Source organism: Musca autumnalis, unplaced genomic scaffold (assembly GCF_047663935.1).
Source record: "Musca autumnalis isolate F117 unplaced genomic scaffold, ASM4766393v1 scaffold_3, whole genome shotgun sequence".
Classification (NCBI taxonomy): Eukaryota; Metazoa; Arthropoda; class Insecta; order Diptera; family Muscidae; genus Musca; species Musca autumnalis.
In genome coordinates, this window is record NW_027411866.1 from 151,063,728 (window position 1) to 151,083,612 (window position 19,885).

The window sequence follows — 19,885 nt, forward strand, 5'->3', positions numbered from 1 at the left end:
AAAATCAAAGCTATTCGAGGACAGGTCCTAAACTGAACTTTGTGTGGGAGGTACCCGAAGAAGTGGACCGATTGAGTCCATATTCGAACCTCATCTAAGTTTGGTAGAAATTTTACGTTGTTCAAAGTATGGTTACTCTCTTCAAGAGTAATCGTGCGCACAAATTTTCCGGACATTTTCGAACTTTTGTAGGGGAGGTACCGGAAAGAGTGCGCCGATATAGCCCATCTTCGAACTTAAACTAAGTTTGGACAACGCATTACGAAAGCCATCGGTTGATCCGTTCGAGAGTTATTGTGCGCTCCAGCCAAACATACAGACGGACGGACTTGGCTAAATCAACTGCAAGTTGTCTGAAACGGATTTCGTCCAAACATGCTTAGGGTCTAAAACCATTATTTCGATTAGGCACATTTTGCCCGTATGAAAGTTTATATACCCCCGTTAGCATAAATGCTGAGTGTATAAACAGTCCGAGGGGAGCTCTTAAACTTAACTTTTTCCGAATTTTGTGTTTGAGGTACCCGAAGGAGTGCACCAATATAGTCCATATTCCAAATGGATGAAACAGTACGTTGTGCAAAGTTTGTACCAATCAGAAACTCCCTGCAAGAATTATCTTGCTGTATTGCCATTTTGGTTGGTAGCGTCAGGGTTTCCAATAGATTTTAGACCATTATCTCAGGAAGTATGAACTTGCGCCCGAAAAAAATTATACCCCCGAAAAGGGGGACGCAAAGTACAACCTGTTGAAAATTTTTATCTCCGGAAAATCGATAAATTTTTGATTGAATCTTGGAATTTTTTTATCAAATATCTAAAATTTTTTTCTCTATAGAGAATTTTCACCGCTACAAAATTTTCTTAAGCCCCATTTCGATAGGAAGTGCGGTTCCCAAGCAAAATCGCGAAAACCTAAAATAAATCTAAAAACGTGAACTTTGACCGCGATTTATTTAAATATCTCTACGGCGATTTTTTTTCTTGTTTTTGGATTTTTCTCATCTATGAACATTGCTATTTCAGAATCCGCAAAAACTTCCCAGGTGTAAGCACCTTCCATTTAAATTTGGTTGAAGAGCACCGTGTATAATGAATCAAATATTTTTCAAGAGAAATATACCATTAGTTTTTGCGGTCTTTGTAACAACGATCTAATTTTAATCTCCATACTTCTCCCGATAATGACCCGAATGCTGTGTTGATCGTTTCTGTCAGTTAGTAGGAATTATTTAGTTGTCGGCAAAGCCGCCTGCTTCTTTTTTGCTTGTTTTAATCCCCATGACCTTGACCTTTTTTCAGGAATAAAATAAACTCTACATTTTAATTATAGCCAATAGTAACGAAATGCAACTTCGTGCATTGCAATTATCATAGGCTCCTCGTATTTACAGACAATTTAAAACGTTTTTCAAAAAAACAATATTTTTGCTTGCCGGTTAGTTGATAAGTGTGCGCCCTCTAATCATCGATTACTTTCTGTTAGACAATCCACACAACAACAACCTACGGATATTGACCACATGAGTATTGACAGGTTACGTTAGCAACAATAACACTCTAGATTTTGTCTACAAATTATTTTTTGGAACTCTCTTTTTTATGTGGAAGGGAATTCCACACTCAATATCCACATGTAGTCAACTAAGAAGCAAACGAACAACACCCAGAGAATGCCAAGTCATTTATGTACGTCAAGTTGTCAAAATTTGCTTAAATATGCCAATTGGGCTAACATTTAGTATCTGATTATGGCTATTTAGCATAGTTCCTAAACTGCTGCCAAGTTGGGTAGTGTTAATAGTTAATGTTTTTGTTGGATTTTATCGACTATAATTTTTTTGTAAATATTTGCACATAATATTGTGTTTATTTTCAAAAAGAAGAAATTTTACATTATCCGCTGGGCTAGTAGGCTTGTTGTGTGGAGAAAGACTTCGAGAATGTCGACTTTCTTCTAAAAAACAAAACACGAAAAATAAATACATTTTTGTATGACATAAAAGTGTTCTGGAAGTCTCTTAATAATTTTAAACCGGATTGTAATGTATACGATTTGTATTTGAGTTAAGAATAAACTTTTTATAAATTCTGGTAGGAATAGATGAATGACAACTTATTATGTATTTTTCATTTTAATATTAAACTTCTCACCCAATAAATATATCGGTATGGTAAAGTAAAAGATTGAAAGTTGCCTCGGTACATACGTGCTTCTTTAGCGGTTCGGCTTATAAGTAAAATTATAATCAGAACATTTGTGTTTCAAATAATGCTTGTGATCATTTTTCGAAAAAAATACGTCAAGAAACTTATATCACGATTGTAAATATCGCGAAATATCTTAAAATTCTTCCAGAAGTCAAAGTTGTCTAATAATTTACACCTATACGATTAACTTTATGCAAATTTCATAAACACAATACTTCCTAGACCTTCTATAATTACATGCAGAACATTGAATAGACCTTTTATAGAATGTTTGTGTAATCATCTTCCTTATCTTCTATGGATCCCCCTTTATATATACACAGCGCTGCATGTCAATGCTTCCAATACTATCCATAATAATATCATTCTCATCATCATTAACGACAACGACGATGTTCAAATCGCTTGATATTCACCTCACACTTAGCAATTGATCACAAGTTGACTAAGCAGCAGCAGCACCAGCGTTTTATGGTTTCGGAAATTTTCATATCACGTCTGATTGATATGCCATCGGTGTTCGCTACTGTGTTGTGTTTTCTTCTTAAAAAAATTAAAATTTTGCATAAATAACTGAGAAATACGAGTAGAAAAAAGAGCAAATTATAAGTGTTTATGTACTTTTTTCAGTACAAGGTTTGTGCTGGGGGATGGTTGGGGAATTTTTCGTTTTTTTTTTTTTCTTTAAATTGTTATTTTGTTTTCTTTTGCAAATGAAATGCTTAGAATTGTTAATTTCTATTTGTTGCGCTCATTTTCAGTACTAATAGCAGCAGCAATATCATGTGCTTTATACAGACTTTTCTCACATCCTCTATGGCTGATATTATTATGCGACTTGCGAGTTTTCTCAAAATTAGTGTGAAATATACATTTATTGAATAGTTAAAAATAAAGAATTTGAAATATTGTTTTTGGTTTTAATTATTTCTATTATATGTATGTCTACCGTTAGTGATTGCCATAAGATGTGAATAACTACACAATTTTTTATTGACAATATATATCTATATGTCCCTTTATCACATTTTAATGAGTTTTAATGTAAGATTATATAAAAATCTTATATATATATATAGTGATCCAATAAAACAATATTAAAGGGGTGGAACCTATATACATATGTATATAATAGTTTCCGAGAAATGAAATGTATAAAAATTACGTATTTTCTGAAATAAGAACAAATAGTGGCGTTCTACACCCACACCCTATCAATAATTTTTTTACATTATCTTTTGTTTTTCCTAGTACTTTGAATGCGATATATGTTTCCACAAACATTCCTGAAAGGACAAGAGAGACTTCTCTCATACCAATGAGTGCACACCAATTCATATTATGACACCTATATTTTCACTGGACCATAGCCATATTTTCACTGGACCATGTATTTTCGCATGCAATATAAGTAACCAATGGCTTATCCTAACTACGGAATTTAAGTTGAAAGTACAGTAGAACTTCGATAATTCGTACCTCGATAATTCGTAATCTTCGATAATTCGTAACAAAATGCCGGTCCCTTGAAAAAATCGCGATATTTCGTAAAAATTACAGGCAATTTGGTCCCCTCGATAATTCGTAATTTTTTCATCTCAAAACATTTTCTAATTTCATAAAAATTTTATAATTTTGTTGTTCACACCTTTTTATTACAAATGTTTACGCACCAAATGCACAGCATCAATAATTCTCGCGAAATGACACAATCATTATACCGTAAAGAACTGTATTGTATTGCATTTACACTGCATACAGCTATGCTTACAGCTTATAAAGCTTGGATGAACATAAGCAAATCGTGTATTGAAAATTGCTTTCGAGCTTGCGGTTTTGTTAAGGATTTGATCTACAATTTATCCGATGAACCGATTGTAAATATCAATAACGAGTTTCAACGTATTCCTTTTAATTCCGAGAATGTCGTTACCTTTGAATAATACGTAAATGTGGATAATGACATTGGTGTTACTGGAAATCTGGGAGATGACGATATTTTGGAACAAGTTTCAGGGGAAAATGAAGAAAGAGATGACGATGATGGTGACAATCACGAAGAAGTTGTGACACATAAAGATGCAACATCATCAATTCAAAAACTACGCTCTTTTTTTATCAAATCATACTGTTGATGAAACATTAACCTCGATAATTCGTATTATTTTATTTTAACCTCGTTAATTCGTAATCTCGATAAATCGTAATCCTCGATAATTCGTAAAAATTGGCTGGTCCCTTGAATTACGAATTATCGAAGTTCTACTGTATTAAAAATACGCAATATTGGCAGGTCCGATCGGTTTTTTTATATTTTTCAAATATATACTCACCACAAATGTTTTTAAAGCTGTTTATATTGAGCGCACAACATCTTCTGCATGAATTTATAACGAAAAACCATCAATAAGATATTTAAATTTTTCAATCACAACGACAATCTGTATGAACATTGGAAAATATGGCCCTAAAACCTATATATCAAAAACAAGTGCTGCTAAGAATGTTATATCTTATGGTTACAGATTTCTTTTATTCAGAGACTCATAATGAAATTTCATTTGGAACATTTCTTTCTTTAACAATATTCCCAAAAAGTAAAGGATTTTGCTAGATTTTGATCCAGTATGGAATCATGTAAAATAAACAGTCCAAAATTAAAACATATAATTTCATCCTAATATATATACATTTGTAATCTATTTTTTTAAGGAAATAGTGTACATAGATTTACGGTTTATTTTGAAACTCACAGTGAAATTTTGTGTAGAATTTTTTATCCTTTGACACTTTTCAACTATAACCAAGTTTTATATTACTTCCATGTATCAACTAGAAAAAAGAAGGAAAAAATTTTCATCAAAAAATTGGGAAATACTTTCATGTTTTTCAGCAAAATTGATACTGATATTTTCATACTATAGAATGTAAATAGACATTTCATTTCTTTGGTGACCTATGGTGAAATTTGACGAAGAAAATTTTTGTCTCTGACATCATCTTTCTAAAATTATGTTTTGTGGGATAATTTTGAATAAACTCAGATGAAGTCCGACTTTAACCCTAAAACGTGTTTTTCATTTTTAGAGATTTCTGGCGATTAGACAAGAGTTACAGATTTGGTGTATTCTGAGACCTATAGTAAAATTTTATGGTGAACAATTTTGTAGTGTATTCGGATTTGATACCATCACATTTTTAATGAGTTTTTGAAAGATTTTCGAAAAAAAGGGCAAAAAAGACCCCTTTGATGAACCGCATGAGTATTAAAAATTTTAACAAAAATATTTCCCAAACCCTCTTAAGTAAAGTTGCCAAAGACACTATATACCTAAAGTGCAAGGATTCCAAGATATCTAAACTCGAATATTTCCAAAAATTTAAAAATGGGCGGAACTTGCCCCGCCTATTTTGGTTACTTTCCGACGTAAACTTTAAAAACGCCGATACACGTGCCTCATATTTTTAGCCCTACTTCCATAATCTACTTCGTTTTTCCCATCACTTTGAAAAAAATTGAATTTTGTTGCACAGTGTTCTTATACCCACAGCTTTTAGGCTAAATAGGGTATATAGATACACTTTGATACGACCAAAATTGAGCTCATCGAAATAATAGAGTTATTAAGCCATGTCGAACATATCAAACTTTCACCTCGTAATATTTCCAACACTAGTTCAAGTTCTAAAATAGGTCAATATTTGGGTTACCCTTTCACAAAAGATTAAGTTGTTTGTGGTGTGCACTAGGGTTATGACTTTTTTACAACCTCGCATCCCTGTATGATATTTTGATGCGTTTTATCTAAGATTGCATAAAATCTTAATTATAAAGTGATTCGAGTGATTCCGCACAAAAAGCTTTTAAAGTTTTTATTTTTCAAAACTTTTGACAATTTTTGAAACACTGTAAGCAGATATTTAACTGAAAACAAGGTATAGGGCCACACGACATAGCCAAAATGACAACCGTTTGTTTCTCACTAGTTTTATCATCATATTATAACTTATATATCATTTATATTATATATAACTTTATTTCATATATCATAAAAATTAAAAGTGGTTTGTGCGGGACCTTTTTTAAAATTTAAATGGAATAAAAGGTATTTTAGTCATTAATAGGCAAATGGCCATTCATTCGTGTAACAGGAAATAATTTTTTGAGAAAAAAATTTTTCATTTCATAGAATTTTTTTCATTTTTTTTTTTCAAAATGATTTTTGCGGAAGCTTTTTCATAATAAAATGGAATATAATGAGCATTAATAGGAAAAAGTTCATTCATTCTTACTACAGGAAATAATTTTTGAGAAAAAATATCAAAAAGTCATAACCCTAGCGTGCACGATTGCTCTAGAACGGATGAACAGATTTGGTCCTTAGTAATATTTCCATACTTTGCACATCGTGAAATTTCTACCAGGCATAGATAAGGTTTCAATATGGATTCTATCGGTCCTCTCCTGCGGGTATCTCTTACACAAAACTTCGGAAAAGTGCAGTTTAAGATCTGCTCTCGAATCGCATTGATTTTTGTTGCAAACACCTGTATTCGCTGCCCCCATTACGACGATACAAGTTTTTTCAGCCCGAAAGCTGTAAACAACCCCTATTGTACCATGTGTAGTGGCTGTAGCACACCATTCGGTCCAAAATTTGGACTTCGTAACATTTTGTCCAAACTTTTTGCTTAAATTGTGCTCACAATAACTTTCGAAGGCCCTAACTGAGTTGGTCCATACTTTGCACATCGTAATATTTCTTCGAATCTCAGATAAAGTTCGAATACAGACTATATCGGTCCACTCCATCGGGTACTTCCCAGACAAAATTTCTGAAAAGTGGAGTTTAAGAGCTGCTCTCAAATCCCTTTAATTTTTGCTGTAGCCACTTGTATTTTCTGTCCCTATTACGACAGTACAAGTTTTTTTAGGGGCAAGTCCATACTTCATGAAAAAATGGCCCGAAAGGTGTACAAAATCCCCTATGCCGTAGTGACCAAACTTAGTAAAAGTTCGAAGATGAGCCATATCGGTCCACTCCTTCGGAAGCTTTTCGCTAAAATGGTACACGCTATATCTGTTGAACGGAGCAACCGATTTGTTCAAAACAATAAATCTACTAATATTTTGTCCAAATGTAGCTAAAGTTCGAAAATGGTCCATATGGTTCTTCTCCTTAGGGAACCTCCCTCACAAAAATTCAACACTTTTGCGCATTAATCCTAATCCACATTTTTGTTGGCAAGATGTAGTGTCTAAAAGGACCTCAAAATTCTGAAACCCGCCTTAATACAAAATTGTTGGAAAAAAGACTGATACTTTTTTACTTGTTTTTATTAATTTCTCGTTGGAGTTGAGCTGAGTGATTGATTTGATAAATTTTTGTTGATCTGTCCCGTCCTTCGGGTACCTACCACACAAAATTTGGGAAAAGTGCAGTTTGAGGACTCGTCTCGGATCTGATTAAATTGTTTACAGAAGGTTGTTTTCACGGCCCCTATTACAACGGTACATTTTTTACGGGGTAAGTCCTTACTTCCTAGCCCAAAAGCTCCAAAAAACCTTGCCGGTTCATACTGTAATGGCTAGTGTGAAATATAACTCTCACACATTTTAAAAAATTTCTTTCAGACTCAGTTTAACGTAATTTAATTTTTAGAGTTTTCTATGAGTCAGAAGTTGGCTTACTAAACATTTTTGGTATATGTCTACCGATTCCACGTATTTTGTAGCCAACTCGTAATACAAAATCAATATATTTTATATAGGGCATAATTACTGTGTTTCCTTTTTCTTTGGTCAGAGGCTGAGCAAAGGTAACTAAAACTTTCTTACTTGTTATTTCTAATTTGGGAACATACACTGTGCGGCACGAAAATTATTAACCACATTTTGACACCGCAGCGGAATGGAATACCAAAAATAAGAAGACACGTGTCCCGGAGTTTTTTCCTATCACTTTAACTTTCACGGTAATGGGCCCCCAAAGATCTGAGGCCTTGATGTCAAAAGAGATCATTTTGTCAGGCACATATCTTCTAAACTGCTAAGAATTTGGGTCTACTTGTAGAATAAAAGTTGTAGCTCTCGTCTTAAGGAATACTAATTGTAAACACATCAAATCCATTCAACCTCACCTTCAAGATCAAAATCGTCAAGGTCAAATTTCCCTTTTAATTTTTTCTCGGATTTTAGTCTACAGATATCAAACCGATCAAACTAGAAAAATGTACCCTAGATCTTGGTTAATAACTTTATAGAACATACGAACTCCGTAGAAACGGTTCATAATGGTAAAAATAGCAAATTAAATACGATTTTAATCTCTTTTCTCGGTTCCTGCTCCATAGATACTAAACCTTCAAAATTCAAGAAAACAATGTACCACAATAAAGTAGCAACTTTCTGAAACATACGAAATGTCTATGACCGGTTCTTAAATGTGAAAATAGCCAACAACTTTTGAAAATATTCGATTTTTATACTTTTTACTCCGATTCCGGTCCACAGATACCGAAACGCCCAAAAATAAAAGATACAGCCAACTACAAAAATGTACTTAAGATTTCAATAAACAACTTTTTAGAACAAAATAATTACACACAGTGATATCCACAGTCGGTCCCGGCTGTCTTTGATCCTTTCTTTGCTGCTATTTACCATATGATAGTTTTTTTACCAATGCGTCACGTAAAACTTAAATAAAATATTAGCTGAACAGCGTTACTTCATACTTCGTAAAAATATGTACATATATGTGTAAAATATGGGAATTTATGTATGTACATATATAACTTACCACATAAAGTGTTGGCTAAAAAATTATTAAACCACTGAATTCAAATAACTGAAATTAAAAATAAAAAATAAATCTTAGTTATGTGTTCTTTAACACCTGGAGCACGTTTCAATAAAAATTCCTCTTTTTTGATGAAATTCTTTTAAGATAACTGAGTTTAAAAAGAGCTTTTTTTGTTTAAATGAATACATTTTTATTACAATTTTTATAGTCGGCCATCAATCAAGAACATTCTTTAAAAATTTGAGTACTGTTTTGTTATAAAAATAACAATGACATTTTTGCCATTCGCACAATATTTGAACAAAACAATAACAACAAATATTTTATACAAACAATTAAGAACATCAACACACCCACCGATCTTATGATATGTTCTTGTTAGTTTTGTGTAGAATTTTTTTCAGAAAAATTCCCTTTTGAAATGGTAGAGTACACATTAGGTGATATTAACAGCATGGTACGATGGAGTTCTAAGTCATTCACCAACGAAACCGATGTGCTAATTTGTAATTAAAACATTTGTGGCGGAGTATGACACACCTCAAGCTAATAATATAAAGCACAAATGTCCAAAGCATTTGGATGATGATACATTTCATTATAAGTTTTGAAAACCAATAATGCCATTATAGACAATTTCAAAATTGGGAAAATTATATGAAAACAAGTAAAAAAGTATCAGTCGGCTTTGCCGACAGCCTGTGAAAATTGAAACACTTTTTTCACAAAAAACCTATGTATTTAGGGATTTCAAAATTTTAGTCGCATGATCCGACAAAAATGTTGATTAGGATTAAAGTTCAAAAATTTTGCGTAAAAGGTACTTAAAGGATTGGACCGACATGGACCATGGGGGTGCCATAGGGGGTTTTTACACCCTTCGGGCTGTTTTCTCAAGAAGTATGGACTTGCCCCTGAAACAACTTTTACCATCGTAGTTGAGGCAGCGAATGTAAGTTGCTTCAACAAAAATCAAAGTGATTCAATAGCAGGTCTTAAAGTGAACTTATCCAAAATGTTGTGTGGGAGGTACGGGATGGAGTGGACAAATATAGTCCATATTCGAACCTGAACTATATCTGGTAGATAATATGAGAATGTGTAAAGTATGGACCAAATCGGTCACTCCCATCAAGAGTTATCGTGAGCACAATTTTTCCGAATATTTTTGAACTTTTGTGGGGTAGGTACCTGAAGGAGTGGACCGATATGACTTATCTACAAACTTAAACTAAGTTTGGAAACAATATTAGGAAGGCCAAATTTTGGCCGGAATCGGCATATCCGTTCCAGAATTATCTTGCGCTTCCACCCATAATGGCGTCATAGGGTTTGTTTTTCAACTTTCAGGCTATTTTTTCAGGAAGTATGGACTTGCCCGTGAGGAAACTTGTACCTTCGTATAGGGGACAGTGAATACAAGATGCTACAACAAAAACCAAGGCGATTCGAAAGCAGGTCCTAAACTGAACTTTTCCGAAATTTTGTGTGGGAGGTACTCGAAAGAGTTTAGCGATTGAGTCCATATTGGAACCTCATTTAAGTCTGGTAGAAATTTCATAATGTACAAAGTATGGACCAAATCAGTTACTCCCTTCAAGAGTTATCGTACGCACAAATTTTCCGAACATTTTCGAACTTCTGTGGGGGAGGTACCGGAAGGAGTGGTCCGATATAATCCATCTTTGAACTTGAACTAAGTTTGGACAAAATATTACGAAAGCCAAATTTTGGACCGAATCGGCAGATCCGTTCGAGAATTATCTTGCGCTCCAACCACTACACACGGTGTCATAGGGTTTTTTGTAACTTTCAGGCTATTTTCTCAGGAAGTATGGACTTGCCCCTAATGAAACTTACAGCGTCGTATAGAGGACAGCGAATACAACTTGCGTAAACAAAAATCAAAGCGATTCGAGACCAGGTCCTAAACTGAACTTATCCGAAATTTTGTGTGGGAGGTACCCGAAGGAGTGGACCGATTGAGTCCATATTGGAACCTCATCTAAGTTTGGTAGAAATTACGCGATGTGCAAAGTATGGACCAAATCGGTTATTCCCTACAAGAGTTATCGTGCGCACAAGTTTTGCGACAATTTTTGAACATGTGTGGGGGAGGTACCTGAAGGAGTGGACCTATATGGCCCATCTTCGAACTTAAATCGAATCTGGACAAAATATTTCGATACCCAAAATTTGAACCGAATCGATTGATCCGTTCGAGAGTTATCGTGCGCACCAGCCAGACAGACGGACAGACAGACGGACGGACATTGCTAGATCTACTCAAAATTGTCTGAAACGGATATCGTACAAACATACTTGGGGTCTAAAACCATTATTTCGATGAGGCACATTTTTGGTCGTATCAAAGTGTAAATACCCTCTTTAGCCTAAAGGCTGAGGGTATAAAAATATTAATTACTAGCAGACTCGGGTTCGCGTTGCTGGCCCGTCGTATTGAGTTTAAATGACAATTTTTATGGACTTTATGTTTTACAATTCAAAAATAATTTGTTCGGATCCCTTATTAAACCGAGTTATTTATTGAAGATTTCAAATTTATCAACAGATTTTGTGTGTAACCTTTCTTTTCTCTTACAGACTTTGTCAGAGTTTTCTTCGACCATTGATGCTGTTTTGGATTTATTATCGTCCATGTCCCCTTTCTTTATCCTAAAACGATCTAATTATAAAATTTAAAAAAAGTGGTTAAGTCGCATTCTACCGCTTATTGAGACTTACATGTTTCTTGTTTTTTATGGCTGATGGAACTTTAAACCTCACTATTTAAGGAAATTTCTAAATATATCGTTTTTCTTAATAGGGGATATAGCGTACCACCTCTGAAGTTCATGCCTACGTGCACCACGGTACATTCCTCAAAATTTCATGAAAATCGTTTAGTAATTTATTGATATATAAAATACCTAAAAAGTGGCCGTGGTCGGGACGTCGGGCACCAAGAACGAATATTTGATCGGGGGCGCAACCACCGTTGTCTCGAAAATTAATTTGCAAGCCGATGCTTTCATAAGTTTAGCAAATATAGCAATTATAAAAAAATAGGCCCCCGAAATTCATAAATACATATAAAACATTTTGGACCATGGGACATTTTCTAAAAATTTCATGAAATTAGGTTCAGTAGTTTTAAAAAAAAATAATGTATTGAACGGATTGGGCGTGGTCAACCGAAATAAAGTTAGGTTTACATGCAAATGCCTAATTTTTTCATAATTCAGATGACTTTTATTGGAATTTATAATTTTATCTAAATATATAAAATTTTTGGTTTTGATACAAAATAAAAAATTGTAAAATTTTAAAATTTGTTTTCTACCCCTTTCACGCAATTTGAAACTATCCTTGCCACTGACAACTACAGTTTTACTTCCTTTTCCCTGCTAAAAATAATTCGACCACAACTACGGAACTAAATTACTCGTTGGACATTGAGGATCGCTGAAATCAACGACTTGTAAAAAGTTTTCCTCAAATGTTTAAGTGTAAATCCCCAAAATTGCACTGAACCTATCATTATTTCGCACAAAAGATAAGAAAAACAAGTAAGAAAATATCCGTCAGCTGTTCTGACGGAGATATACCCTCAGCCACTGACCAAAAACAAAACACAACAATTATACCGTATATAAAATATATTGATTTTTTATCACGAGTTTACTTGAAAATCGTAATGGAGGGCTATACCAAACCATTGACATATACCAAACATTTTTAGTAACCAAATTTATTCATAAAGGACTCGAAATAACAAATTAAAAAGTTGGGAAGAAATTTTTGAAAAATTTTCTAGTTATCCTGCGCAGTAGCCATTTTGGTATGTGTCTGCAGGGTTTTGAACTTTTGGGCCATTATCTCAGGAAGTATTGACTCACTACGGAAAAAATTTTACCGTTTTGAATGAGGCCGCTATAACAACCTACTGAAAAAAGAATCAAAACAATGCGAGAGGAGCTCTTAAACTTCACTTTTTTCGGAGCGGACCGATATAGTCCATATTCCAACCTAATACATGGCTAGATGAAATAATACCATGTGCAAAGTCTGCACCAATCAGAAACTTACTTACTTACTTAACTGGCCCATTAGAGAACATTTGTTCTATAGGCCGAACTAAGAAAAGATCTCCAATTCTCTCTATTTGTTGCTTCGCTTTCTGGAATACCGCGCCTTTTCATCTCATCATCCACTTGTTTGCGCCATCTATTCCTTGGCCTGCCAATTCTGCGTGCACCGCCAAGCGGCCCGTGTTTATACACCTTTTTAGCGGGTTCATCATCGCTCATTCTTATTATATGCCCTAGCCAACGCAATCGCTGCATCTCGATACGTTTAACTATATTGATGTCGTTGTATAGCAGATACAGCTCGTGGTTCATACGACGTCGATGTTCACGGTCAACGCAGATCGGTCCGTAAATCTTTCGAAGAAATTTTCTCTCAAACACGCCAATCACTGCCTTATCTGCTTGCGCAAGTACCCAGGCTTCGGAGCCATACATCAGCACGGGTAGTATCAATGTTTTTTAGAGCGTTATTTTTGTTTGACGAGATGTGGTTTTATTTTTAAACTGCTTACTTAAACCAAAGTAGCATCTGTTGGCCAATACAATTCTTCTTTTTATTTCACAACTGATGTCGTTTGTTGTGTTTACGGAGGTGCCGAGGTATACGAAGTCTTTTACTACCTCAATATTATAGGAACCAACTTCCACAGTTGGTCCGAGCTCAATGGACGCATTGCGCTTCGACACCATCAACTTGGTCTTCTCACCGTTTACCGCCAGACCCACTTTAGCAGATTCTCCTTCGACCTTCATAAAGGTATCAGTTACTTCTTTTACTGATCGGAACATGATGTCTATATCATCAGAATAAGCAAGTAACATGTGGCTATTGGTGTATATTGTGCCACTTCTTTTGACGTTTGCCTCTCGAATAACCTTTTCCAGCAAGATGTTGAAGAGTTCACATGAAAGGCTGTCTCCTTGTCTGAAACCACTTTTGGTACCAAACTCTTCGGAGAGGTTCTTTCCTATTTGAACTGAGGACCTCATGTCAGTTAAAGTCATTTTACAAAGCCGGATGAGCTTTGCGGGGATACCAAATTCAGACATGGCTCGGAATATCTTTGAGCGGAGCGGGCTGTCGAAGACTGCTTTATAATCGACAAAAAGGTGGTAGATGTCGATCTGCATCTCTTGGGTCTTCTCCAGGATTTGCCGCAGGGTAAATGGTGGACGTACCAGGTCTAAAGCCGCTTTGGTATGGTCCAATTATCTCGTTGACCATAGGCTTTAGTCCTTCGCACAATATCCCTGACACGATCTTGTAGGCAATAGGGAGTAGACTTATGCCCCTATAGTTTGAGAATACAGTCTTATCTCCCTTCTTGTGGACGGACACAGGATACTCAGGTTGCAATCGTCGGGAACTCGTTCTTCCTGCCAGATGGTGCTATTTAGCTGATGAATACACCTTATCAGCGTGTCGCCTCCGGTTTTGAACAGCTCGGCTGGTAAGCCATCGGCTCCTGCTGCCTTATTATTCTTCAGCCGATTTATTGCTGTCCTCATCTTGGCCAGGCTGGGATTGGATCTGTGGTATCATCGTCTTCGCTACTATTGGATACCAGCAGATTGGAGAAATGTTCCTTCCATAACCTGAGCACGCTATCTGTATCTGTTACCAGATTACCTTGCTGGTCTCTACAGGAGGATGTGCCTGTACCAAAGCCATCTGTTTGATGTTTCACTCTTTGGTAGAATTTTCGGACTTCATTCTGGCTCCTGTACATCTCGATTTTTTCGCGCTCCCGCTTTTCCATTTCTCTCTTTTTCTTGCGGAAAAGACGTTTCTCTTCTCTCCTTTTCTCCCGATATCTCTCTCGCGCGCTACGCGTTGCTACTAATTGTAAAGTAGCTCTATATGCCGCATTTTTCTCTTCGGTAGCAGCACGATACTCCTGGTCATACCATGAATTCCTTTGTGGAGGTCTCTGGAATCCAAGTATGGATTTTGCGGCTGTTTGCATGGAGTGGGCAATATTTTGCCATTGTGTTGTTATGTTATCGGGACAAGGAGTGCTCGCGTTAAGCAATTGGGCTAGTTGAGTGGAATATGCTGTGGCTATCTGTTGTGTTTGCAGCCTATCGATGTCCAACTTCCGCGTTGAGTCTGTTCGTGCTTTATTTGCAACGTTTAGACGGGTACGTACCTTTGCTGCAACAAGGTAGTGGTCCGAATCAATGTTTGCGCCTCGGAACGATCGTACATCCAACACGCTGGATAAATGTCTTCCATCTATCACAACATGATCAATTTGATTACTTGTCCTTTGATCTGGAGACAGCCAGGTGCCCTTATGAATATCGAGATGAATAAATCTGGTGCTGCTAACTACCATGTTTTTTGCAGCTGCAAAGTCTATCAGCATCATACCATTGTCAGACGCTTCACTGTGGAGACTGAATTTCCCGACTGTTGGACCAAAGATATTCTCCTTTCCAATTTTGGCATTAAAATCGCCTAGAATGATTTTAATGTCATGAGCAGGGCAACGGTCATATGTTTCTTCTAAGCGATCGTAAAATATATCTTTGGTCTGTTCGTCCTTTTCTTCAGTGGGAGCATGAGCGCAAATAAAGCTGATGTTAAAGAATTTTGCTTTTAATCGAATTGCAGCGAGTCTTTCATTCACTGGGGTGAAGCTGGAGACCAGGTGTTTTAACCTCCGACCAACTACAAATCCGCAACCAAACTCATGCCTTGTGTCATGACAGCTATAATACAGTGCGTCACCTTTAGGTGTTGTTGTGACGCCTTTTCCGTTCCATCGTATTTCCTGTATGGCAGTAATGTCCTTGTACTTTTCAAGTACGTCTGCCAATGCGTAAACTGCACCTTCTCTATAAAGAGTGCGAACATTCCAGGTGCAGATTCGCAGATCATGGCCCTTAAAACGTTTGCGGGGTTCGTCAACTTTAGAGGGGTTTGTTTTTCTTTTCTTTCGTTTTTTCATAGTAGGCTGTTTTTTTTTCTAGGGGAGGGTTACTAACCCGATGGCCAAACCCAAGTTTTTAAAGTTCTTATGGGTGAACGCGCGGCACATGTTAGCTCACTACTATTAACGGGAGTTAAAGGCAGTTCCCCAGGTGACACCACGGGGAGGTCAGTGTCCACTTGAGATGAAAGAGGGACCAAGATAAGTCCTGGGCTTTGCCATGTTAAAGCCGGTCAGGACCGTTCCTTGGTATCTTCCATCCCCTACGTCAACCCTGTGACCATGGGTTATGACGAACATATCAAAAAAAAAAAAATGATCTAAATCGGTCCAGTCCTTCAACATTTGGTTTTTATTTATAAAGATTTTCATTTTGATCTAGTTGGAACCTGTAAAATTATGCTGCTCATTCTAAAAGTTATCTATAAATTAATTAAAAATATATTAGAAGCTACAAAATGTGGACTTTATCTGAAATAAACAAAAAACCGCTAAAAATAAATTCCTTACGAAGAAACAATTGTTCTATAAAATGTTTGTAAATAAATTTATTTTTTAACTTTGAAATATTTTATAAAAATAAAGAATTTTGATTTGCATTTAAATGCAATAATTAAAGCACTTAACTTAGCCTAAAGTCAATGTGTAATAATGCGTTCCGAAGGTCAATTGAAGCACATGTATTTAGCCGCAGTAAACCTTCAAATAACATTTAGAGAATATTTAAGATGTCCATTATCATAACAGATGGAATTACATAGTTCACCATCATTCAAAACTAGAAATTGCATGTTTTTACTGCAGTAACATTAACATTGAAATGTCTAAGAAGATTTTAGCAATTATTGCTTTCAACATCACATTACTTAACCATAATACCACACATGCATATTGGACAGTGAACAGAGTCAAGGTGCATAAAAGTCAATTGACCAATTAAATCATCACGATTACAACTCTATCAAATTCCATTTATCAATAGTTTAGTAAACTTGTTCCAATTCCACTGTGGCATTCAATGACAAACGCCTATAAACCTAATATCAATTACAAAGATCAACCTAATAAATCGAAACAAGTTAGAAACCATTGCTAAAACATGTTTTTATTCATATTAAATGTTTTTTTTTTTTAAGCAATTTAACTAATGTTTTATTACTTTTTTATTTAATTACAGAATACCTTTACAGCATTGGCCAAAAATTGATATCGATTGGCAAACCATTCGATGCCTCACGTAACCCTGATGCTTCGGAATTGTGTCGTTTACATACAAGACAATTTCTCGAGGGATTGAACAATTTCGATTTGTGGGCCTTGAAAAGTAAGTAGGAAAATATTGAAGTGAGATAACAATTATTGCAAATACATAAGACTTGCATTTAAAATTTCTAATATTATCATGTAATGGGAATTTTTGTTAGGTGTAGTTTTTTTCATTTTTTTTATTTATTTTCAAATTTAAATTACTTGTCACTTAAAGTGCAAGAATCGCTTAAAAGTTCCCTCAAATTTCAAAGCTAATATAAACATATTTCAAAATTAATTTTGGCCATGTAAAACTTAGATGCAACGACGACGAACGAACGGCATTGATGATGACAAATTGTCTGTCAAATGTCTGGCACCATGCTCTGCAAGTTACTTCAGCACCAACTGTTGTTTGTTTTGGCAAATGAGGTGACGAAGTGCATTCGCTTATGGTCATGAATGAGTTCTTCTTCTGCATGCCAATGCAATTGACGACGACGGCAAAGACAAATACAAACATCGACAAAAAATTATTCAAAGAATATTTTGTAAACAATTGAAAACCAATGAAGATTTCTTTGTTCAAGCTATTGACGAAAATTTTCAATATTTTTAATATATTCTTTTTTGGTGGATTTCTGTATGATTATTTGTCAAGGCATGAGTCTTACAGCCTTTTCAGTTGTGTGCGGTTTAATTTCAAACAATGCACAACGATCTTTTGTGGCAAATGACTAATAAAATTTGTTGTTGTTTAAATATTTGTCATGTTTGACAAGTTAAATTAAAATTCACTGTGAATATTGACAAATCTTCTGCCAGAGCAATTTGGCAAAGTGCTGCATAATAACCATGTCAAATAATCTTAAGTATTTTACGAAATTAAGTAATATGAGTTGCATTTTTTCTGGCATTTGATGATTGTAACCCAAAGTTAAGTGATTTAAAATGTGTTTTTATTACTCAAAATATGTCTAAATGTTAAAAAAATTCTGGTAACTACCTGAAGGCGTCTTCAATTTATTTACTGTGAATGCTTAATGTTCTCAAAGACATAAATACAACTAAGACTTGACAAAATGCATGCAACAAAAAAATGTTTACGAAACTTTGTATAGAAACATTACCCTTAACAGGTTGCAGTTAATTCAAAATCGCAACCAAGGATGAACATTTCATGTAATGGTATCAGAAACGAAATTTATGAATTCAAGGATCTATTCAAGAATAATTCTATGTCAATTGGATCAGTAAATTCGATTAAATACGTAAAAATGTATAAAAGAAAAAAATGTTATATCACCATATCGTAATATAACATTATGTTAAATTCAAAAGCCATTCACTGAAGAATGATAGCAAAAAAATGTCTTATCTTGTTGTATTTATGTCTTTGATGTTCTGAAATATCAGTCAAAGACTTTTTACTTTTCGAGTCTGACATTAAACAATATATAAAATCTATATATATATAAAATTCTTCGAGTCTGCCATGATGTTCGAAATTAAACTCCTCCGAAACGGCTGGACCGAATTCGATGAAATTTTGTATGTGGAGTTTTTAGGTCTGAGAATAGGTTTTTAGCTATTTTTCATACTGGTCAGTGGAGTGACCAGGGTACCTCCCCCACAAAATTTTTTAAGAAAACGTGAAAATAAGAATATTTTTGAACGTATTGTTAAAAAAATACTTGCAATACTATGGTCAATACTGCCTCGATCCTGAATGGTCATCTCGGAAGTGGAATATCGCGGTCAGCCCAATTTTTCAAAAATGTATAGATAATATCCTTAATTTAAGTAAGCGTGACTACACAAACGCTATAAACACTAGCTTCAATAAGTGGAAAAGCGCGATCAACCCACATTTGCTGCGTGATCGAAATTCCAAAAAAATTGATTGAGAAATCAGGCAAAACGTAATTTCAAAGATGGTTAACTAACTGGAACGTCTAAAAATGTGAAATGGTCACTAAAACGACGGGTAAACTATGCTATGATCTATCTAAATGTATATAAATTCTTTAAGACTGACGTGATGTTCTAAATTAGACTTCCGTGTGTGCAGGTTCATAAGGTGGCAGAATACAGAAAATGGAGGGGATGGGGGACCTCTCCCATAACAGGTTTTAACAAATTGCGAAACTCAGAGATTATTAGACGTATTATTAAAAACAATAGTAATTGTGGCCTCTGTCAATAATGGGTTTTTTGAATCAGAATATCGCGATTGCGTCCAATTTTTGAAAACTTTATTCTTTCTGATCAGATTCACTAATTTAATAAGGGGGCAGCAAACACGTTGAACATTAACTTTAGGGCTTGAAATACAGCAGAGTCTAGATAAATTCAACTAGCATTTTGAAGTCATTTTTTATGAATCACCGATGTTTTATCTTTAAAAGTGTAAAATAATAACGTGCTGAATGAAACAGCACTTTGCTAACAACAAGTAAAAACGACGTTACACACCAGCATAAATTATATTGAAATCAGGTTCAGACATTTCGGTTGAAAAAATCCCCAAAAATCGGTAGGTATCGTTTTATGGGGCTATATGGAAACGTAAATTTTACCGACAATTCTCCGC

The 19,885-nt window shown here is 35.1% G+C and overlaps 1 protein-coding gene across 2 annotated transcripts in view; it reads left to right on the forward strand.

The window, feature by feature from the left end:
* The window catches only part of drd (drop dead), a 124,462-nt gene that overhangs the window by 26,875 nt on the left and 77,702 nt on the right, over positions 1-19,885 (forward strand). For both annotated transcript variants that reach the window (XM_073974860.1, XM_073974861.1), the window contains exon 3: positions 17,222-17,368. In XM_073974860.1, coding sequence (XP_073830961.1) covers positions 17,222-17,368 — 147 coding nt within the window. The remainder of the gene's footprint in view (positions 1-17,221; positions 17,369-19,885) is intronic.